The 17818-nt window shown below is 48.4% G+C and overlaps 1 protein-coding gene across 4 annotated transcripts in view; it reads right to left on the minus strand.

Annotated features, from left to right (window-relative positions):
• Positions 1–326: 326 nt before the first annotated feature.
• HOXC4 (homeobox C4) overlaps positions 327–17818 on the minus strand; it is a 64049-nt gene continuing 46557 nt past the window's right edge. For 3 of the 4 annotated variants that reach the window (XM_053555903.1, XM_053555902.1, XM_053555901.1), the window contains exons 2-4: positions 3042–3158; positions 1968–2412; positions 327–1482 (exon numbers count right to left, since the gene is read on the minus strand). In XM_053555903.1, the coding sequence (XP_053411878.1) occupies positions 1127–1482; positions 1968–2406 (795 nt within the window). In that variant the 5' untranslated portion in view covers positions 2407–2412; positions 3042–3158 and the 3' untranslated portion in view covers positions 327–1126. Of the gene's footprint in view, positions 1483–1967; positions 3015–3041; positions 3159–17818 lie in introns of those variants that run through there. The other variant, XM_053555900.1, reaches the window with a different exon arrangement.

Raw genomic sequence — 17818 nt, forward strand, 5'->3', positions numbered from 1 at the left:
AAAACTGACCTTCAAAAGGCACTATGCTTAACTATAGAAAAGTGAGGACCCCCTAGTTCCATTCTAAGTGCCCTCCTGGGGAGTCTAGCCTCTTTATAGACTTTGAGGGAAGAGGACAGGAGAAATCAGCTATAATTGTCCACATCCCTTCTTCTGGAGATTTCTGACCCCAAACTCCTTGCTAGTTTCTTCTAAGGACTTGGAAAACCAGTTGAGAGCTAAGATTTGTGTGTTTGCTTAGAGTAAACTTAGGCGACTATAGAGAAGGTGGGATGTAACCAGGCCAGAGGAGGAGGGGGATAAAAAGAGACCATCAGACACTGACGTAAAACTAATTCACATCCACTGGTTTATTATTGATCACGGGGCATTTCACATCAACACTAAAATTCTTTATTGCAAGTTTTACAATAATCAAGTAAATTCGGTCCAAAAACACAATAACCACGATGGGGGTGGAGGGAGATTCTACCTATAGACTGCCTCTCTGAACTGAAAGTTCATTGAGATTTTCTTTTGGCTCCTCAAACTGAACAGCTCGGAGAGGCTCTCCAGATGCATTTAGCTTTGTCTGCTGTCCTTGCCCCCTCTCCTCCCACCCCCCCCAATAATACAAAAGAACTTCATAGCTTTGTTCTCCTTAAAATGACTTCCCCCTCACTAACCTCCCCTGGTGCATTTTCAATGCAAAAGGCCTAAGGAAAGAGAGGGGGGAGGAGGAGGAGAAGAGGATGAGAATTGGCTTAAAAAATCTCTTTCCTTTTTTCTTTTCCTCATTTCCCCTGAAATCCACTCAAACCAGACCACCGCACCTTGCAATATATAATTTTTGCAGCTTTTTTCTTAAAAAATAAATAACCCCCCCAAGTGGCCTTAAAAAAAAAAAACCCAGCAGGTACCCATGCTAAGACAACATCACATGCTTAAAAGGTTCCTTACAGTGGAAGGGAGAGAAGGGCAGGGGGCTTGTTTATCTGTTTTGTGTGTTTGGAACTGATGAGGGACAAGGTGGTAGGAAGAGAGAAAGAACCAAAATATATATATATATTAAATTCTATAAATAAGAGTCAATTTGTGTGTGAGGGAAGGTGGAGGCATGGGTGGGGGCAGGGGTGTGAGTTATGTTTTATAACCTGGTAATGTCCTCTGCCCGTGGCTGCTCCGGTGGCGTGGCGCTTTGGGAGTGGTCTTCAGAAGTGCCCGGGGTGGCTGCCGAGAGGGTGCTGGGCGCAGCGCCGGCCGGGGGCGCTGACCTGACTTTGGTGTTGGGGAGTCGGTGGTCCTTCTTCCATTTCATGCGACGGTTTTGGAACCAGATTTTGATCTGCCTCTCAGAGAGGCACAGCGAGTGGGCGATCTCGATTCTTCTCCTTCGGGTCAGGTAGCGGTTGTAATGAAACTCTTTCTCTAATTCCAGGACTTGCTGCCGGGTGTAGGCTGTCCTCGAGCGCTTAGGTTCCCCTCCGTTATAATTGGGGTTCACTGGGGGAGGGGGGAAGCAAATAGTGGGGTTCAGATGCAGCAGTCTCCCCGTCCCCCACCCTCACCCCATCCTCAGCTCTGAGGAAAAGGAGGAGGGAGTGATGGAAATAAAGTCATCAAGCTAAATTGGTTATAAAGAAGTTGAAGGAAGCTGGAGACTTTGTAGTGTAATAAGAGGGGAATCCTCATTGTAACGACACTGAATTATTTATGCGCCCTTAGAAAGCGAGCATAGTTTTCACACATACATAACAGATCGTAGCACATGGCTCGGACTGCCCAGAGTAGCTAAGCCATAAAATTTATGGGGGATGTAATTACCCATTCTCGCTCGTAAATCCAGTTCAATTGTGCTAACCCAGAGTCGCTCCTGGAGAGAGAGAGGGAAGGAGAGAAAGGAGGACGGGGGCCAGAGGGGGCCGAGGAGGGTGGGGAGCGCCGGGGAAGAAGGGAGGGAGGGGGGAGCAAAAAGCAAAGTTGCCTACCCGTGCTAACGTGAATTTTTTTCATCCATGGGTAGACTATGGGTTGCTTGCTGGCGGCGCTGGAGGGATGGTCGGGGGCTGGCTGGCTGCAGGCTGGCGGGGCTGGGGACGGGGAGGCGGAGGCGCCTGAGAGAGGCGCCGGCTCGCAGAGCGGCTGTGATTTCTCTGGGTGGTGGTGGCCCGCCTGGGCCGGACCGTGGCCTCGCGAATTGCCTGGCCCCTGGAGACTGGTGCAGCTATACTGGCGCTCAGGGTAGCTAGGGCGCGGAGGCAGTGGTGGGTACAGCTCCTGGTGGTGATGCTGGAATCCCGATTCCCTGGTCCGGCCGTAATATTCCGGACTGTGTTCAGGGATGTAGCTATTTTGCGAATATTCTTCGCATGGAGGAAATTTCGGATCGATGTAGTTAGAGTCCATCAAATACGAGCTCATGATCATTAATTTCTGGAGTGGAAAATAATTTTTCTCGCTTTGTCGTTTTTCTGCTCCATAAAGCCCTCCTACTAGCTAGCGACCCTGTAAAGTTACTTTCACCATGTGACTCCGCCGGCCAATCACACGGAGCAACCCAGTCCCCGGATAAGGAACCGAATCGCTTTATTCAAAATGTATCCAATTTTTTTGTGTGTGTGGTGGTGGTGCTGGGGGTGATGGTGTTGTGGTGTTAGCTGGCAGAGGCTGGGTTGCCCCCGTGCACATCTTGCCAGACTGACAACCCTCCCTGCAAAAGGGAGATGGGAAGCTCCCAGCTCCCCTCCAATGCTCAGGCTTTGGAGGTGCTGTCTTGAGGCTGTGATTCAGCCCCCGCCCAGGGTCACCCCTTGGGCCTCTACTAGGCCCCGTGAATCTCAGCTCCTGAGTTTTTCCAGAGGTCTCCATTCAGGTCGATTGTGTCTCAGTCTGTGTAGGTCACCAGGCAGCGCCCCTCTTTCGCAGGAAGAGGAAGTTGAATGAGGACTGGAGTGGAGGTTGGATGGGGAGGAGCCCAGGCTGAGCCCACGAGGCTGGAGAGCTTGGGGTGCCCCCCATCCAAGGATACCAGAGTCCAGCCCTCCTTCCCCATATACACTCACCCAACCCTCTGGCCGTGGGGCCGGCGAGGCAGGGTCCCAGCTGAACCAGGCAGGTAGAGGCAGCGGGATGCAAATGATTCTGACGTCATTTCTGGAGGTCTAGGGGTTGAGCCCCCGCTGAAGAGAGACAGGAAGTGGTTGGCAAAAGCAGAGTTTGGAAGCTTTGCCCTCCCCTACTACCCACTGATCTTCCCTGCCCCAGCCCCAGAGCAGAGGATCCCTTCTACTGCTGGCTCCTGTTTGCACTCCTCATTGTGCCTGGCCTGCTGTTTTCTGACAACTGTGTCCAAGACTCGCTCCTAAGGGATCTGGGCAAGAAGAGCTTTTTGCCAGGAGTCAGTGTTCTGTGATGGTACCCAGCCAAGGCCTTGAGAGTCCTTTCTCCACCCCTACAGAGAACAGACCTAAGCTAAGACCGAGGCCTATGTGGGTAGAGCCTGCTTGCTTGGAGCTAGGGACTGTATCCATGTAACACGTGTGTTTACATGTAAACACTTATTCCCAAGGGCCCCACTCCAGGCTGTCTTCCAGAAAGGGAGGGGTGAGCTCACCAAGCTGGGGAGGCAGAGCAGGCCTTGGGGGTCACCAGCCCATTCCCACCCCCTGGCATCTCTCTGCCACCCACCCACAAAAAATACTGATGGGGGTGGTGGCAGAGCCATCAAGAAGGGAGGGGGCAAGGAAGGGATGCTTTCCCACCCTCCACCCCCCACCCCCGCTGGAGGTGGCCCTGTCATGCCACCCCAATTAACTGATCGCTCATAACTCAGAACTGGGGGGGGTAGCAGAGGGGAGAGCCCAGGGAGGGAACCGGGTCCCCTTGTTCTACTTGATAACAATTATAGTTTAAAATCATAGCTTGCCAGGCTCAGCTATATTTTACTTGATAACAATAAAAGTGACACATAAAGTTAACTGTTTATGTTTTATTTATTAGACTAAATCTGCCAGCGGTGGTAGGAGCGCTTGCCTCGTCGCTACAGCTTTTATAGGGCTGTAAAACGTCATAAATCAGTCTCGAGGAATCGCCCGCACTCTTTGTGTCGGCGGCGGCGCGGGGCTGGCGGCCGCTGGCTGCCTGCTCCCTCCTTTCCACGAAAAGTCGTAATGTGATTTTTTTCCCTCTGATTTTATTATTATGATCGCCGCCGTGATTAGTCAATCTACCTTTAATTCGCCTCCCTACGCTGCCTCCTCCCAGCCTAGCCTGGTTGACACTTGAATAAGTACCTTTTAAAACGGCATAACAACTATTTGAGGGTTTAATTAGAACATCTGCAATTAAGAGAATGAGGAAGGGAAAAGGGGGAAAAATAAAGCCCTTGTGCGAGGAAGACTGAAGGCGAGAGATTCCCAATCCTTCTCTCCACCTTTGGGATGTGAGAGAGGGTCCCCACTTTCAAATTAGGGGTCGCCCTGAAGGGAAGGGATGATAGGGAAACTGGGCCACAGGCCTGCCCACAGAAGCGATTCTCTGCCTGAGCCCCGCCCCCTTCCTATTCTTTGGCCCCCACCCCCACCCCAGGCTTTCCTGGGCCAGTGCTTAGTCCTGCAGGAGCTGGTGCTTGGGGGGGCGGGGGTCCCCGATACCTCCTCTCCCAAGAGGACACTGCCCCTCCCCCACTGTCACCCGGCTGCTTGAAGGCATAGGGGTTCCTTGGAGGTTGACTATCTTTTATGGGAGATTCTCAAATTCCCAGAGTTGGTTGAGAATCCTTACCCACTGTCGGGACCCTCTATGTGTGAAACCAGCTGGTTTGATTGGAAGAGGAACTTGAGACCCTCAGTAAGGGGGCAAGCTGCTGCTTTTATGGTAGTGGTTTGGAGTTGTATGAGTGTTTTCTTTTTTATAATTACTAGTGGTGGGGGGTGGCTTAATTATAATTTGCTGGAAAAGGGCAAAGGGAAACCAATGCTGAATCTTGAAGTCTAAACGATAGCCCCAGACTGTCCCGTGGGATGGCTCTGGTAGGATAGTAGGAGGGTTGATGAACCTAAAGAAAGCCGTTGGCCCCATCCCCAGTTTCCCTGCTAGGCCTGCACCTGGATCTGGGCTGCCCCACCCCATCCTAGCTGTGAATAATCTCTAGCTCCACCTGGAAAGGTGAGTGTCAGCCCACTCCCCACCTCCCAGCCTTCACATTCACCTTCTACCAGCCCTGCTTATACCTCCATCCTGTTTTCTTCAGTCTTCTTCCCCCTGACTTGTTAGGGAGTCCTCCTTATCGCGCGCACACACACACACACCCAGGTTTCTGAGCTCCTGCAGGTGGGTTGAGGAGACACACTTTGAGCCAGTATGAGTGAGTAGACCACAGAGGGTTCAGATACCTCCAACTGAGTGTCAAATCTGTCTTTGGTTATTATGGTTAAATATATATGCATATGTATGATTAATATTTATTAATATATTAAATGCCTCCTTATGCAGCCATAAATATGTGATGTTCCCATTCCAGGTTTTATAGCTAATTGAACATGCGCATCCAGAAAGTGAAATCTCAGAGATTCCCCCAAATGCACCCACACTCATTAACACCATTTACCAAAAACAAAAACAACTCCCTTTGGGCTCCTATAGCTTAATAGCGAGGAAGTCGCCTATCACACGGTTAAAATACCATCCACACACACACAAACATTTTCTCCTGGATGTTATAACAAGCACAGAAATAAAATCCTTTCATCGAGGGGTTCTGCCCTTAGCAATGGTTTAATTGGGATGGGGAGAGGGGTGTTAGGCGGCTCTTGCTTGTGACAAATCCTTGCATCTCGTCCTGTCTTTTGTGCATTGCCCTCCTGCCTCCTGCCTTGCCAGCCCAAGGACCTCCATCTCTGTTCCATCCTCCACCTTTGCCCCAATTTTATTTTTCTTTTTTTCTGACTACCTTTTGCCAGCATCCAAATGATCTCTACACACCGTCCCCCACCCCATCTCCTTTCTAATCTCTATCTGGTTTCTCTTTTGGAAACATGTTTCAAAAGCGCTTCCCTTCTGACACCGCTGAAGAAAAATATGTGTCCATTGTGTGTGAGGCCTTATTGTGCCTGGATTACCATACTGACCGTTGGATAACCCATATTCCTCCCTCCCCAGTAACAAGCTGCTGGCTGAGAGAGTTCAGCGGCTCTGCAGATTCTGTGCTGCATTGAAATCTCACCTTTCCTTGAATTTTCTAAGGAGAAAAATAAATGGAGAACCAGTTCAGGATCCGGAGAGCAAAGGAAAGGAAAATGACTGTCATTCCCTTTCCTGCTCTTCCAAGTGCAGGGTTTTTCTGTGCATATGTTGCTGTTATTTTAGTATTAAAATTGCAACATGTCTCTTTTTCTCCAAATAAGTTGACTTTTAGATGGTTTCCAATCAGGCAGTTCACTTCGTTTTGATTTTCTCTTGGCAACTTGAAAATCCAAACTCAATCAAGACTCTTATCCCATTATTTTTCTTTTGTGTGTGTATATGTGTTTTTGTCTCTTTCTAATGCCAGCAGGCAGGGATAATGTATGCAAAAGAATATGCAAATGCTTAATTGATTTTTTTCTTAAATCTCTTGTCAGTAAAAGTAATGAATTAATCTAAAATGATTTTAATGACCCGATGTGTCACAAGAAAATACTCAACCCTTTTTTCCCTCCTGGAACTGCTTATAGTCTCAAGGAAAAAAAAAAGCAATCATAGAATGTTAATTTGCCCCCTTTAAAATATTAAAGATGAATTTCTCTTGTTTGTTCGGGGGGGGGCCATAAGCAAGGTACTCTCCTGGATTTCCCCCACCTTGCTTTGCCTTCTTTGGAATTCAATTTTCCTCAAATCTCGTTTAAAGTGGCTTTTTAAAAAGTGGCCGCATTTTAATATTGGTTAGACAGAGTGACCTGCATTTCACCTCGGGTGTTTGACTTGTTCCAATAGGTCACTGCCATGGGGTTATTGATGGGGAAACTCCATTGAAATTTGTCTCTTCGCAAATGGCCTTTAGATCTTCCAGCGAGTTCAATAACTAGTTATAATGTGGAAGGGGAAAAATGAAGGCCCTGGGCTAACGAATTTGATGTTTCATTTTTATGCTGGAGAAATTGTTAGTTAGAGGTTGGGTTCTCCACCCTCTTCCTTGCTCATCCTGGCTTCACTGACCCCAATTCCCATTCAAGGCTGCTGGATTATATCCCCTTTAAAACTTGGGTTAGGGTGTCCTTTTTCCCTTTGATGCAAGCTTTAATTCTTATTATGATTATTATTGTTGAAAATTCTGGTAAGTGGATTCAGGAAGCTTGAACTGCTGGAGGTTTGTAATCTGAACTTTCTCATTGGGGGGGTAAGTCTTTTACTTTTAAAGGAGACTAAAGGTGGATTATAAAGATCTAGAAATGAGGCTGGCTTCAGGTTAGTTTGTAGAGGGCTCCCTGGCCTGATACTCCGAGAATTAAGGAGTCCACTGGAAGCTAGAAACCCTTTTGGGAGTTGATAAGGGGATCTTGAGGTATCCTAATCTGGTCTTGGCCTCTGAGTTGCCAGAGACCTATGGGATTAGACACCCAAGGCCAAGGAAATGGCTAAGGATAGAAAGAGAATTCCATAGAGTAGGCAAGGGAAGCTTGGGTCCCTTCTAGGGTCAGAGTCAGAATTAATGGGGACTTAGTCGAGTAAGTGCTTGCAGAATTCTGCTCCTTCACAAGAAGGGTGCTCTGGGAAAGCTCAATGCCTAGAGACTGTGATTTTTAGTTAACTGGAGAGAGCAAAGGAAAATGATAGAGGGTGATAGAGATTTTATAAGGTTTTCTGGAGTTTTCAAGGAGTGGGAGAGGAAAGGGCAGAGGAAGAGAATGAAGGTCTTTATTTTATTCTCCCCAGTCAAGTTGGGGAAAACCTTAACTCTTCCAGTGAAGCCTCTCTGAGAAAGATCTTTGTGAGTGCTGACCCAGCCATACCAGATCATTGCCATCATTAACCTTACTAATAAGAACATCTTCCCCTCACAAAACATAGCTCCCTATGTGCCTTATTTTCTTTTCTCTAGGAACTGTTCCTTCTTTCATGCTCAAAGGGGTCCAGTTTGCTCAGCCCCAAGGTCCCCTTTGAAAAGACCACCCGATTCACACATCCCTTCCAAGCCTAGACCTATAGATCCGGAGTCATTCCAAAAACAAGCTCTGAATCCAGGGTTTGGGGAATCAAGGCCGCGGAAAACACGTAAGTGCCTGAAACTGAGGGTGCCACCTCCCGCCATCCCCTCAAACCTGGAGGCAGCATCTTGATGCCACCTTGGTTCTCAGAGAAACTTGCCTCGGCAAATTCGTGGCACCACTGGGTTCTGGGGAGCAGCCTTCCACTGCAACTGCGCCTCTCAGCCCCATTAAAATGAGGAAGCCAGAGAAGAGGCCATCAGCGGCTTCAGAATTCGGCTTGGAAGAGGGCAACCAGTCTGCGCTTCCCAGCCAAGCGGGGATCAACAGCGATCTGTTATTTAAACTTCCCCGCCGCCTTCCGCGGGCTCTAGTCGCGGTGGGCGAGCCACATCCCCAAGCCCTTGCCCGCCTCGGCCCGCACCTTGGCCACCTCCTCCGAATCCGGGACCTCGCCCCCTCCGTGTTTTAATTACGTGATTGATTTTCGCTTGGGCCGCCTCGGGACGCCTCTGCCTCCGACTGTTTAAATCTTTCGGCTCCCTTTTTGTATTTCTGAGTCCTCCCGACGGGCTGTAATTTAGAGACTGCCCCTCTGGCGGCTGGAGTGCACCGCGCGGCCTTGGTCCTGGTCCCCGCCTGCTGCCTCGCCCTACACTCCAACGAAATGGTCTTCCCACCAGGCTCGGAGGCGCGGCCAGGTCTGTAGCAGCCCCACGGCGCGGGACTCTCCTACTTGGTCCTGCCCATTCGCTTTTCTGAATTATTTTGTGCTCCATTATTCTCTGATAGAAAAACGTTCCCTGTTTGGGTTAGCCTGGCCTCGCTCAGCCGGCTCTCCGCGTTCCTCTGTTTTTCTCTGCATCCGAATGAGGTGTGCATCAGAAGGTCTGGATTGAGACGAGGAAGCAAGAAGCCTGGCTCCAGGCTTGCGGGGAGTTACAGCCCCTTCCCCCAAACACCTGGGCCCTGCGCTGGCTGGCGAGAGAGGGGGAAGCGCCAGGAGAAAGAAGCAAATTCGGCCACAACTCTACCCTACTAAGCATCACTGGGACCTCAGGGTTGGCGGTCCCGGCCACGGTCCCTACCCCGGGGTAGGCGGTTGAGTCTGATTTTCGCTCCACAGCCCCAGAGACATCCTCACCCTGGCAGCGCCAGAGGGCACAGGCAGTACCCTAAGGATGGCTGCCAGCACCAGGAACACGCTGGTCAGCCCTCTCCACCCGAGCGGTGGAAGGTGAGGGGAAGGAAGGGAACGAGGGGAGAAAGTTTATGAGAAGAGTAGGTTTAGAGTGCGGAGAACGGAGAAAGACAAGAAATAAGAAAAAGGAGCCCTTTCTCCCTTCTCCCACGGTAGCTGACCTCCTTCCCTTTACCTTTTTCCTCCCCAAACCGCTGGTTTTCTGCTTAATTTTCCTTTCTTTACAACAAATAAACACTGCTCTGCTTATTCTCCATGACCTGGTTATTCTTTAATCCTTTCTAAAGAGGCAGCAATGAGTTACCATTAGCAGTATTTTCTGATTATATATATATATATATATTTTTTTTTCTTTCAGGGAAAGGAAGGAATTGGGAAAGTCATTCTCACTGGGGAAGAAGTTCAGCGAAACTTGAGTTGGTCACAACCTTCTCGCTATCCCCCCGACCTACAGCACCCCAATTCTTGCTCCCCCCACTCCCTTCCCCCACAGCAATGTTGCTGGGTAAATAAGAGTCCGCCTGCTTGGCTATTAGGATTCTGGAGACGTTGGCATCTGTAGCAATCATTAGTCAAAGCCGTAGAAGCCAAAGGAGCCGTGGAGTTGGACAGGAAAAATCTTGGAAATGATATACAGGAGCCGCCAAGGCATCAATCCCAGCCGATAAGAGTGGGGCTGCTGGGAGCAAGGCAGCCACTTAATTGGGCCCTGGGCACCTAGAGCAACTGGAGAGGGGGAACCTAAGTGTTGTGCAGTGACCCTGGCATCATTTGGGCTCCCCACAAAAATAGCTGGGGACTTGAACCCCCTTTTCTCCACATTTCAAGGATCCAGTTGGGGATGCAGGGAGACCTACGAGCCTCTGTCAGCTTCTCACCCTGGGAGAGGAACTGGGCTGAAGGCCCCTCTCTTTTTTCTCTCTCCCTTCTCTTTAGTGGCTGCCTTGGGAGATACTACAGGTAGGGGAGCCTGGCCTGGGACCTCAATTCCTAAAGATAGCCTGGAGGGATACTTGTGATCCCCAGAGTGGGTTTTCAAGGGGCAGATAACTCAGTTGGCTAAAATTACTTGCTTTAATAACTGAAACATCGAAATGATATTTGTTCCCCACCCCCACTCCCTTGGTATCTATAGATCACAGAGACAGGCAGAGAGAGGGAGACAGAGAGATACAGCAAGTTTAAGTCCTTTTAGAGGGAGATCTATGCCCCTACACATAAATATATGCATTATGGAACATCTCTAAACATGTTTTCAAATATTTAAGCTTGTAGCAAAACTGTAGAGACTATAAGAATCTCCAGGTACGTAACTTCAATATGTAGCTATTTTATGGATTAGGATCCTTCAATAAATCTAAATAAAAATATCAAAATAGAGATTGAGCAACGCACACATAGTTCTTTCCAACCAAGAAAAAAAATCCCCAAATATTCACTTAGATATTTAAAGAGAGCCGTATAAATACATCCCAGCATACATATCCTACGACTATAGAAAGATTGGTAATGTGCACACAGGAATTCGACAGAAGACTGTTATGTTCACTATGAATCTATAAATCTAAAGATCTATAAATCTGCATTTAAATGTAGAGCAGAAAGTGGTGTAAAACATGCATCCTCATAGAGACATACAATGATCTATAAATACATTTTCACATATACAACTGTAAGAGTGTTCAACACTTTATAAAAAGTATTGCATAGAGTCCTGGGAATGGGAAGGATTCTCTAGTGCTTGTGAGTTTGGGGTGTTCTAGCCCAGACTTTTCTGGGAAATGGATGAGTGCGAACTAGACTATTTATAAGTACTAAGAGGTCCCAGGAAGTGATATAATCTGGCCTCATTTCCAACAGATAAGGGCATTTCACTAGCAGATGCCTAGGCCTGAAAGTGTTCTGTCCTGTCCTAGCCCGAACGAACTCAGGTTGAGGTAGAAGGCTCCTCATTTCTTTTTCCTTCAATGCTCAGGGGAGGGATCTATGGAGGGGGTGGGATCTTTAGGAGAGGAAGGACAATATCATTAGAAAATGGAGGCATTTATGTAAAATATTATTTTGTTTGGAGACAGTTAGGTAGACTGAGATGTGAGAAGGCTGCAGGGTTTCACTCACATACTCCCCTGCACCCACCTTAATTACTTAAAAATCACGGAGTGCAGAGTTTCCTCCATTCATAGCGTGCTAGATGGAGCCTCAGTATGCCCTACTCCCATCTCCTCTCTTTTCTGGCTTCCAAAAAATCTCTCTCCTACACACCTGAAGTCCTACCTTATCAAAAAGGGGTTTGGAGCTTAGGAAAGGGTGACAGAGACTCAGCCCCAGAAGAGAGGAGAGCCCTAGGAATCATGACATCCACAGCCAGGCTCAGAAACTGTTTGTCTTCAATGTTAGTTCCTTTGTGTCTGAGGGGTTGGGGGACCAGGGTTTGCATGGGCAAGAGGAAACAACAGATTGTTTAGGGAAAAAAACACTCAGGAGCAAAAACACTGACTACTCCCTTCCCCCTTTAAAACTGGAGGCAGAGAATTTAGGAGGATTTAGAAGACCTTCTATTTTTCTCCTTTACTGAGGAAGGGAGGAAAAGAGGGGGCCTTGGGTGGGCATGGGGAAGTGAAATCCAATCTAGCCAGCTAGCTTGGGGGGAGAGCAATTTACAAAGCAAAACCTCAGAGGCTACTTCCTGAGGAATCACCAGATCAAAACAGCCTCCTCTGGGCGTTTATGACCCATCTCTGCTCCCAACAGGAAAGCATCCTCAATAAAACCTCAGCCCAAGCTGCTATCCTCCACCCAGGGGAAGGGGAGAGACACAATGTAAAATGGGGGACTTGACCCTTACTCCTTTCACACACACACACACACACACACACACACACATTGGGTTTTCCAGACAACTTGTTTTCAAAACAAGTTGATATTTAATTTAAGGAAGTATTTACTAAACAAGATTTTTTTCCAGTATCTGAGCAAAGAAGCAGCCTTGTGGGGCTTGTGCTTTGAGCTTGGAACAGCAGGGAAGGGACACTGGATCAGATAAGGTTCTGGCCTCTTAGTTCCTCCCATCTTCCACCCCTCCACAGGACATTCATTAAAGGTCACCAAGAGCTGTTCTGCCACCATCCATGGAGGCTGACCTAGGGTTTGGGTTTTCCAGGGAGGCAGAAGGAAGGAAACTCAATGGTTGCACATGCTTGGAGGGGTGGATGTGGGATGGGGAGGGGAGGAAAAATGGTTTCCAAGTTTGGCTAATGTGAAGAATGGGTAGGAGGGAAAGAGTGGGAAGTTGGTTACAGGCTAGTTTATTATATCCACCCCAAGCTTCTGACCTCTGCCATGCTATTCTTGGGCACATAGTGTATTTCTGTGTGTTCAGATATTCTTGTGTTCAGGGCTAGGGGCTGGAGAAAATGAGAATCTTTAGAGGGCAGAAGAAAGCCTGTTCTACCTCTCTGAGACCTGCTGTGCAGTGCTGAAAAGAATCCCAGGTAACTCAGCTCACTCATTCCACTTAGCCCATATGAGGCTGCAGATCATGGGAGAACTTCTCTGTCCATGTTTGCAGGCATAGAGAAGCAGCCTCCTCCCTACAGCAGCTCCCAGCATGCCCCAGCCTTCTATTCAGTCTCTTGCCATAGCTTCTAAATGTGGTCATGGAAGGCTGAACAAGGTCCTGAAATCCAGCTTTCCCAAGTCCCACATTGCATGCACAGGCACACCTTGCTTCCTCCTAGATATCTCTGTTCTCAATTGCCCCTCAGTGAGCTTCAGGAATGGGAGAGAGAGATAAATCCAAGAGTTCTGCAGGGCTTAATGATAAAGAGATCTCTATCACCCCAATTCCTCAGTTCAGACCCTGCCTGGTGACTCCTTGGGCTCCTGGGACCCTATCAAACCAGCCAGAGGAGATATTATCTAAACAGACACACCACTATAGGGTTACAAGAACTCAATAAAAGGGGGCTGTGTGTGGGAAGGAATACAACTTTCTCGGCCCTCTAATGATCTACTGTTCTCCTCAAATGGACACCCTAACCTAAAAGCCCAGTCTTGTAAAATCTTCATTCCAGATTTTCCTTCTGCTTCACTTCAAAAAGATTCAAAGGCCCTCACCATATCAAGGAGGAGGCTCAGAGTGGTGGTATTTGTCTCTCCAGCAAAAAAACAGACAGAATTAAATCCCCAAACAAGGATGTTTCAGCATTTTCCTTCTCAAAAACTCAGCCCTAAGCAGATATAGACAGAGAAGGATAGTCAAAGAGACAGAGAAAGTTTACTTGGATATTAGAAGGGGTTGAGGCAGTCTGATAAAATCTCTTTTTCAAGTGCCTGCATGGACAGAGCCAATCTCCCCCCACCCCATCCCGTCTTTCTTTCCTTACCTTCATGGGATCTGATAACCCTAAGTCCACACTAATAGTTGGTTTTAGACAAGGCTACCACACCCATTTACTAGCCAGACAAGGCTACTTCCCATTCACTAGGGAAGAATGGGGGTGTGCTTTAACTCTAGCTCATAAAAGAGAGAAATAGAGCAGTGTGTTTGAAGGTAACTTGTGAAGTAGGGGCTCAGTGGTTTCGGAGAAGAGCTGCCCTATTTCTGGCTTTTCATCCTAATCCTTCCCACCTGGACTGTGACATTGTCCCCAACCAGTCCCACCCAGAAGACAAACAAGCAGGAGGGTATTGACAAATCCCAGCTCAAACTGGGCTACCCCTCCCACTCTTGCTCTGCTAATGCCCCTGAAGGAAGGCTTTGAGGTCCAGGTGGCACAGCCCATTAGAACTCCTGTCCCTTGGCTCAAACAAGGCAAGAGATCAAGAGAAGGGGAGGACAGGAGAACCTAACTAGAAAATTAATCCCAAAACAAAGCCCAGGAGTTACGGCTGGGGGAGACTGCCTGGTCTAGACTCACCAGTGGGGGCAGAGCCCGTGGCTCAAGGAGTAGGGCACCCCATATACTGGAGGTGGAGGGTTCAAACCCAGCCCCAGCCAAAAAAACTGCCAAAAAAAAAAAAATAGACTCACCAGTGGATAGGCTTAGGGCCTAGCCCAACTGTTCAGAAAACACAAGCATTTCTGTCATACATGCATACTCTGTGCCATTAGATGTCTTGTTCAGAAAGTGTCTCACTCATTGCTTGTTCTGACATAATTTATGTAAACACAAACACTGAAATCCATACCTTCAGTGGCTGTGTCCTTTGATAGTTACTGGCCATGGCATAGGATTATCACTTTTAGTCTATTATTACTATTATTATATCTTGTTAAAATAATAGAAGGGAAGGGGACTTAAATCTATCAACTATTTAATATGGAGGGTAAAGAAAGTCCTAATTCTCTGGGCTTACCCCTTTCTAGAACCCTTCACTTCACTGGCTCAAAATTATTTGACAAATTAGAAGTACTAAACACAACTTTCAAAAAAATCTTCACTTTTGCTCCTTTCCCCAATCATGCCTGAAGTAGTTTGATAAAGCTAATGGCTCCTGGAGCATTTCCAGAAGGATAAATCAAAAGGGCTCTTCTGTAATTTCCCCATCTGCCCCCAATAGGATCAGAAGAGAATGAAAACTTGTAAAAGGTAAGTACATAGGGGGTAATCACAGTGCGAATTTGAATTCAGGGCTAGAGTTCATATCCATATTTGCTCTATAACCTAATTTACAGTTCACATCTATAAAGCTCAGAGAATTTCACAGGGTTACGCTGGCAAACATGGAGATAATGCAGAGGATGCCTCCCACAACTTCAGTCCCCTGTGCAATTGAGATTGACTTCCAGATACAACTTTGATAGAAAGTGAGGATGCAAGCCAAAGACTTCTCAGAGCTAGTTCAGGGATACAGAAGATCAGAATATGCTCAGTACCACTCCTGCCCTCCAAATCTGAGAAGGGGCAGACCCAGGAGCTGGGGTTAGGGGTGGGAAGGGAGGGTGAGAAGAAGAGAAGTGGAAGGGAAGAGCTAGACAGAGATCCAAGTACTTTTTTGCTGATTGGTTGGTGGGGGACATGTGACCCTGCTTAGCACATTCCTGATTGGTTGTTTGACCTCTTCTGGGATTAAAGGCCTAGGAACAAGATGGAAAGCTTTCCTGGTTGGCTGGGGCACCTTGGCACCTGCCTGCCTGCCTATCCTCCCCCTCCAAGGAAGGCTGTGGGAAAACCAAGAATCTTAGGCCCCCGATTGACAAAACAGTAAAAAACTGAGCCAATTATGTGAGGAGAAGGAGGATCTATTATCACAGGAAGAGGAGGTGTTATTTAAAAGGAACTTTGGAGCCTAGAAAAAGGGGGCAAGGAAGTCAATGAAACCCCCAAGAGACATGTAAATCTGTAAAAACAGAAACACACTCACATGCTCCTCTACACAGAAAGAAGGGAATGGGACTGAGATTTGGCCTGGAGTCAGGGAGAATGATGGAGTCTTGCCTGGGTGTGGGACTTTGGCCCTGGCTAAATTCCTGGTTAAAGACCACTGGACTGGTTCCCTAAGGCTCTGGAAAAGCAGAAAGAAGGGGAAGAGTCAAGTAATAGAGGGAAACTCCCATCTTCCTGCTGCTTGGATTGGAGAATTTCCAGAAACCCTCAAAATCACAGCTTAATGGGAAGGGGAGAGTTAAGAAGGTTGGGTAATGAGGAAGCAGAACCTGAGAGTTAATTTTTGAACGGGCTATTGGAGAGAATTCTCAGGGATCTTAAGGCTTCCCAGGGAAATAAAGGTGTCAAGGAGGATGGTGGGAGAGGCTGAATCTTGGCATGAGACTGAGGCCCTGACAGATATCTTCAGGGGAGTCCTCTACCTGCCTGTCACAGCTCCTCACCAAGAGAAATGAGAGACCACTGGACTGAAAAAGGATGGGGCTCAGCTCTGACTTCCCACATCTTTGAGCATATGTCTGTCTCTGCTCTCCACCCTCAGAGTCTGCCTGAGTCTGCCTGGCTTTCCCTCCCCCGCTTGATTCTGATTTTTTCCTAAGTCTTTTGGGCAGCAAGGTTTATGTTAAACAGCCTTCCCTCCCCCTCCCCCAATGGCACCTCTCTACAAAGCCCATACCAGGATACCCTTGAGCCCCACTCCTCCCTTCACGAAGGTGCAGGCCTGGGTCTAGATTTCTCTGCTCCCTTTTCCTTCCCTGAAACCTGGACAAGTTGCCCCTACCATGGACCTGCCAGCCTTCGGTTTCCAAATGGAACCCCTCCCAATTCATGGCTGTCCAGTACAACAGCCTGAGTTCACATGTTGTCACTTGCCTGGCTTAGCTCCCGGTGGCGGTGATGCATGAGGAGGGGATACACACTCACAAGTGTGGAGGACAGTTGCCTCCCATGCCCAGCGCCTCTGCTACTCCTTCCTGGAGACTGAAGGGTTTCCCAGGCTGAGGACTGCCCCCAGGGCACAGTGCTCTTCTGGGGCCATGCTCTCTCCATCGCCTAGGAGTTACACTTTCCTGGGGTTGGGGGATTTGCCTCTGCTTTCCCACATATCCGATATACATTTGCACTCCACACATAGCAGGAATATCTAGGCCTCCCAGGGCCTTGTTTTACCTGAGGCGAGGGCTAGGGATGCCAGGATGACCTCAGCAGCTGGGGGTGGGGGTGGGGAGAGAAACGTGAAACTGAGCTGGCTCCAGAAAGACTATAACCCAGAGGGCCGAGTAGGCTGGGGTAGCTGCCTGCCCAGGCTTGGGGGTGGGGGCATGTGATACTTTTGGACTCCTGGGTTCAACTGACCACCTTTAAAATGCTTCTGCCAGTTCAGGCCTGTAGCACCCTGTGGGCTCTGAAGCCACAGAACCCTCCCTCCCTGCTTTTCTCCCCAGCTTCCCACTCTGCCTAGACTCTGGGCCACTGGCCAAGGAAAGGGCTGAAATCACCCCTCCCTGGAATGAGGGCCCCAGAGGCATCTTGCGCTTGTGTCTGGAGTTTACACACGCCTACGAAACACCAAACACCCGTGTCTCTGTTGACAGCTTTCTTCTAAGCTGAGAGAGGTCAGGAAGACCTGGCAAAACTCTAAAGAATCAAGGCCTCCCCATACCCCAGTTGACTTGCAGGCAGGGGGAACCAGTGTCCGGAAGGGAGAGCTGGCCCGGGGAGACAAGCTTTCCCATCTTCCTACTTCCCTGTAGCGGCTGCTTCTCTTCTCCCATCCCAGCATGGGGAGGCCTTTCCTCCTCCCCCTAATGCCTGGGAAGTGCCCTGTATCAAGTGGAGGAGGGATTAGGTAAATGGGAGAAAGATTCTGAAAAAGAGAAAGAGAGAGAATATTAACTTACAGCGTTCGCCTGGGATTCATTTTCGAAGATGTAACCTCTCTCACCATCGTCCCCAGCGCCGTAATCCCCTCTAACTGCCAGGCCCTCTGTCCCAGCATTAAACCTCACCAGCAGCTGCGTGGCTGGACAGTTAAGATTATATATGATGTAAATATATTGTGGGTT

This window comes from Nycticebus coucang, chromosome 12, assembly GCF_027406575.1.
Source record: "Nycticebus coucang isolate mNycCou1 chromosome 12, mNycCou1.pri, whole genome shotgun sequence".
NCBI classification, from domain to species: Eukaryota; Metazoa; Chordata; class Mammalia; order Primates; family Lorisidae; genus Nycticebus; species Nycticebus coucang.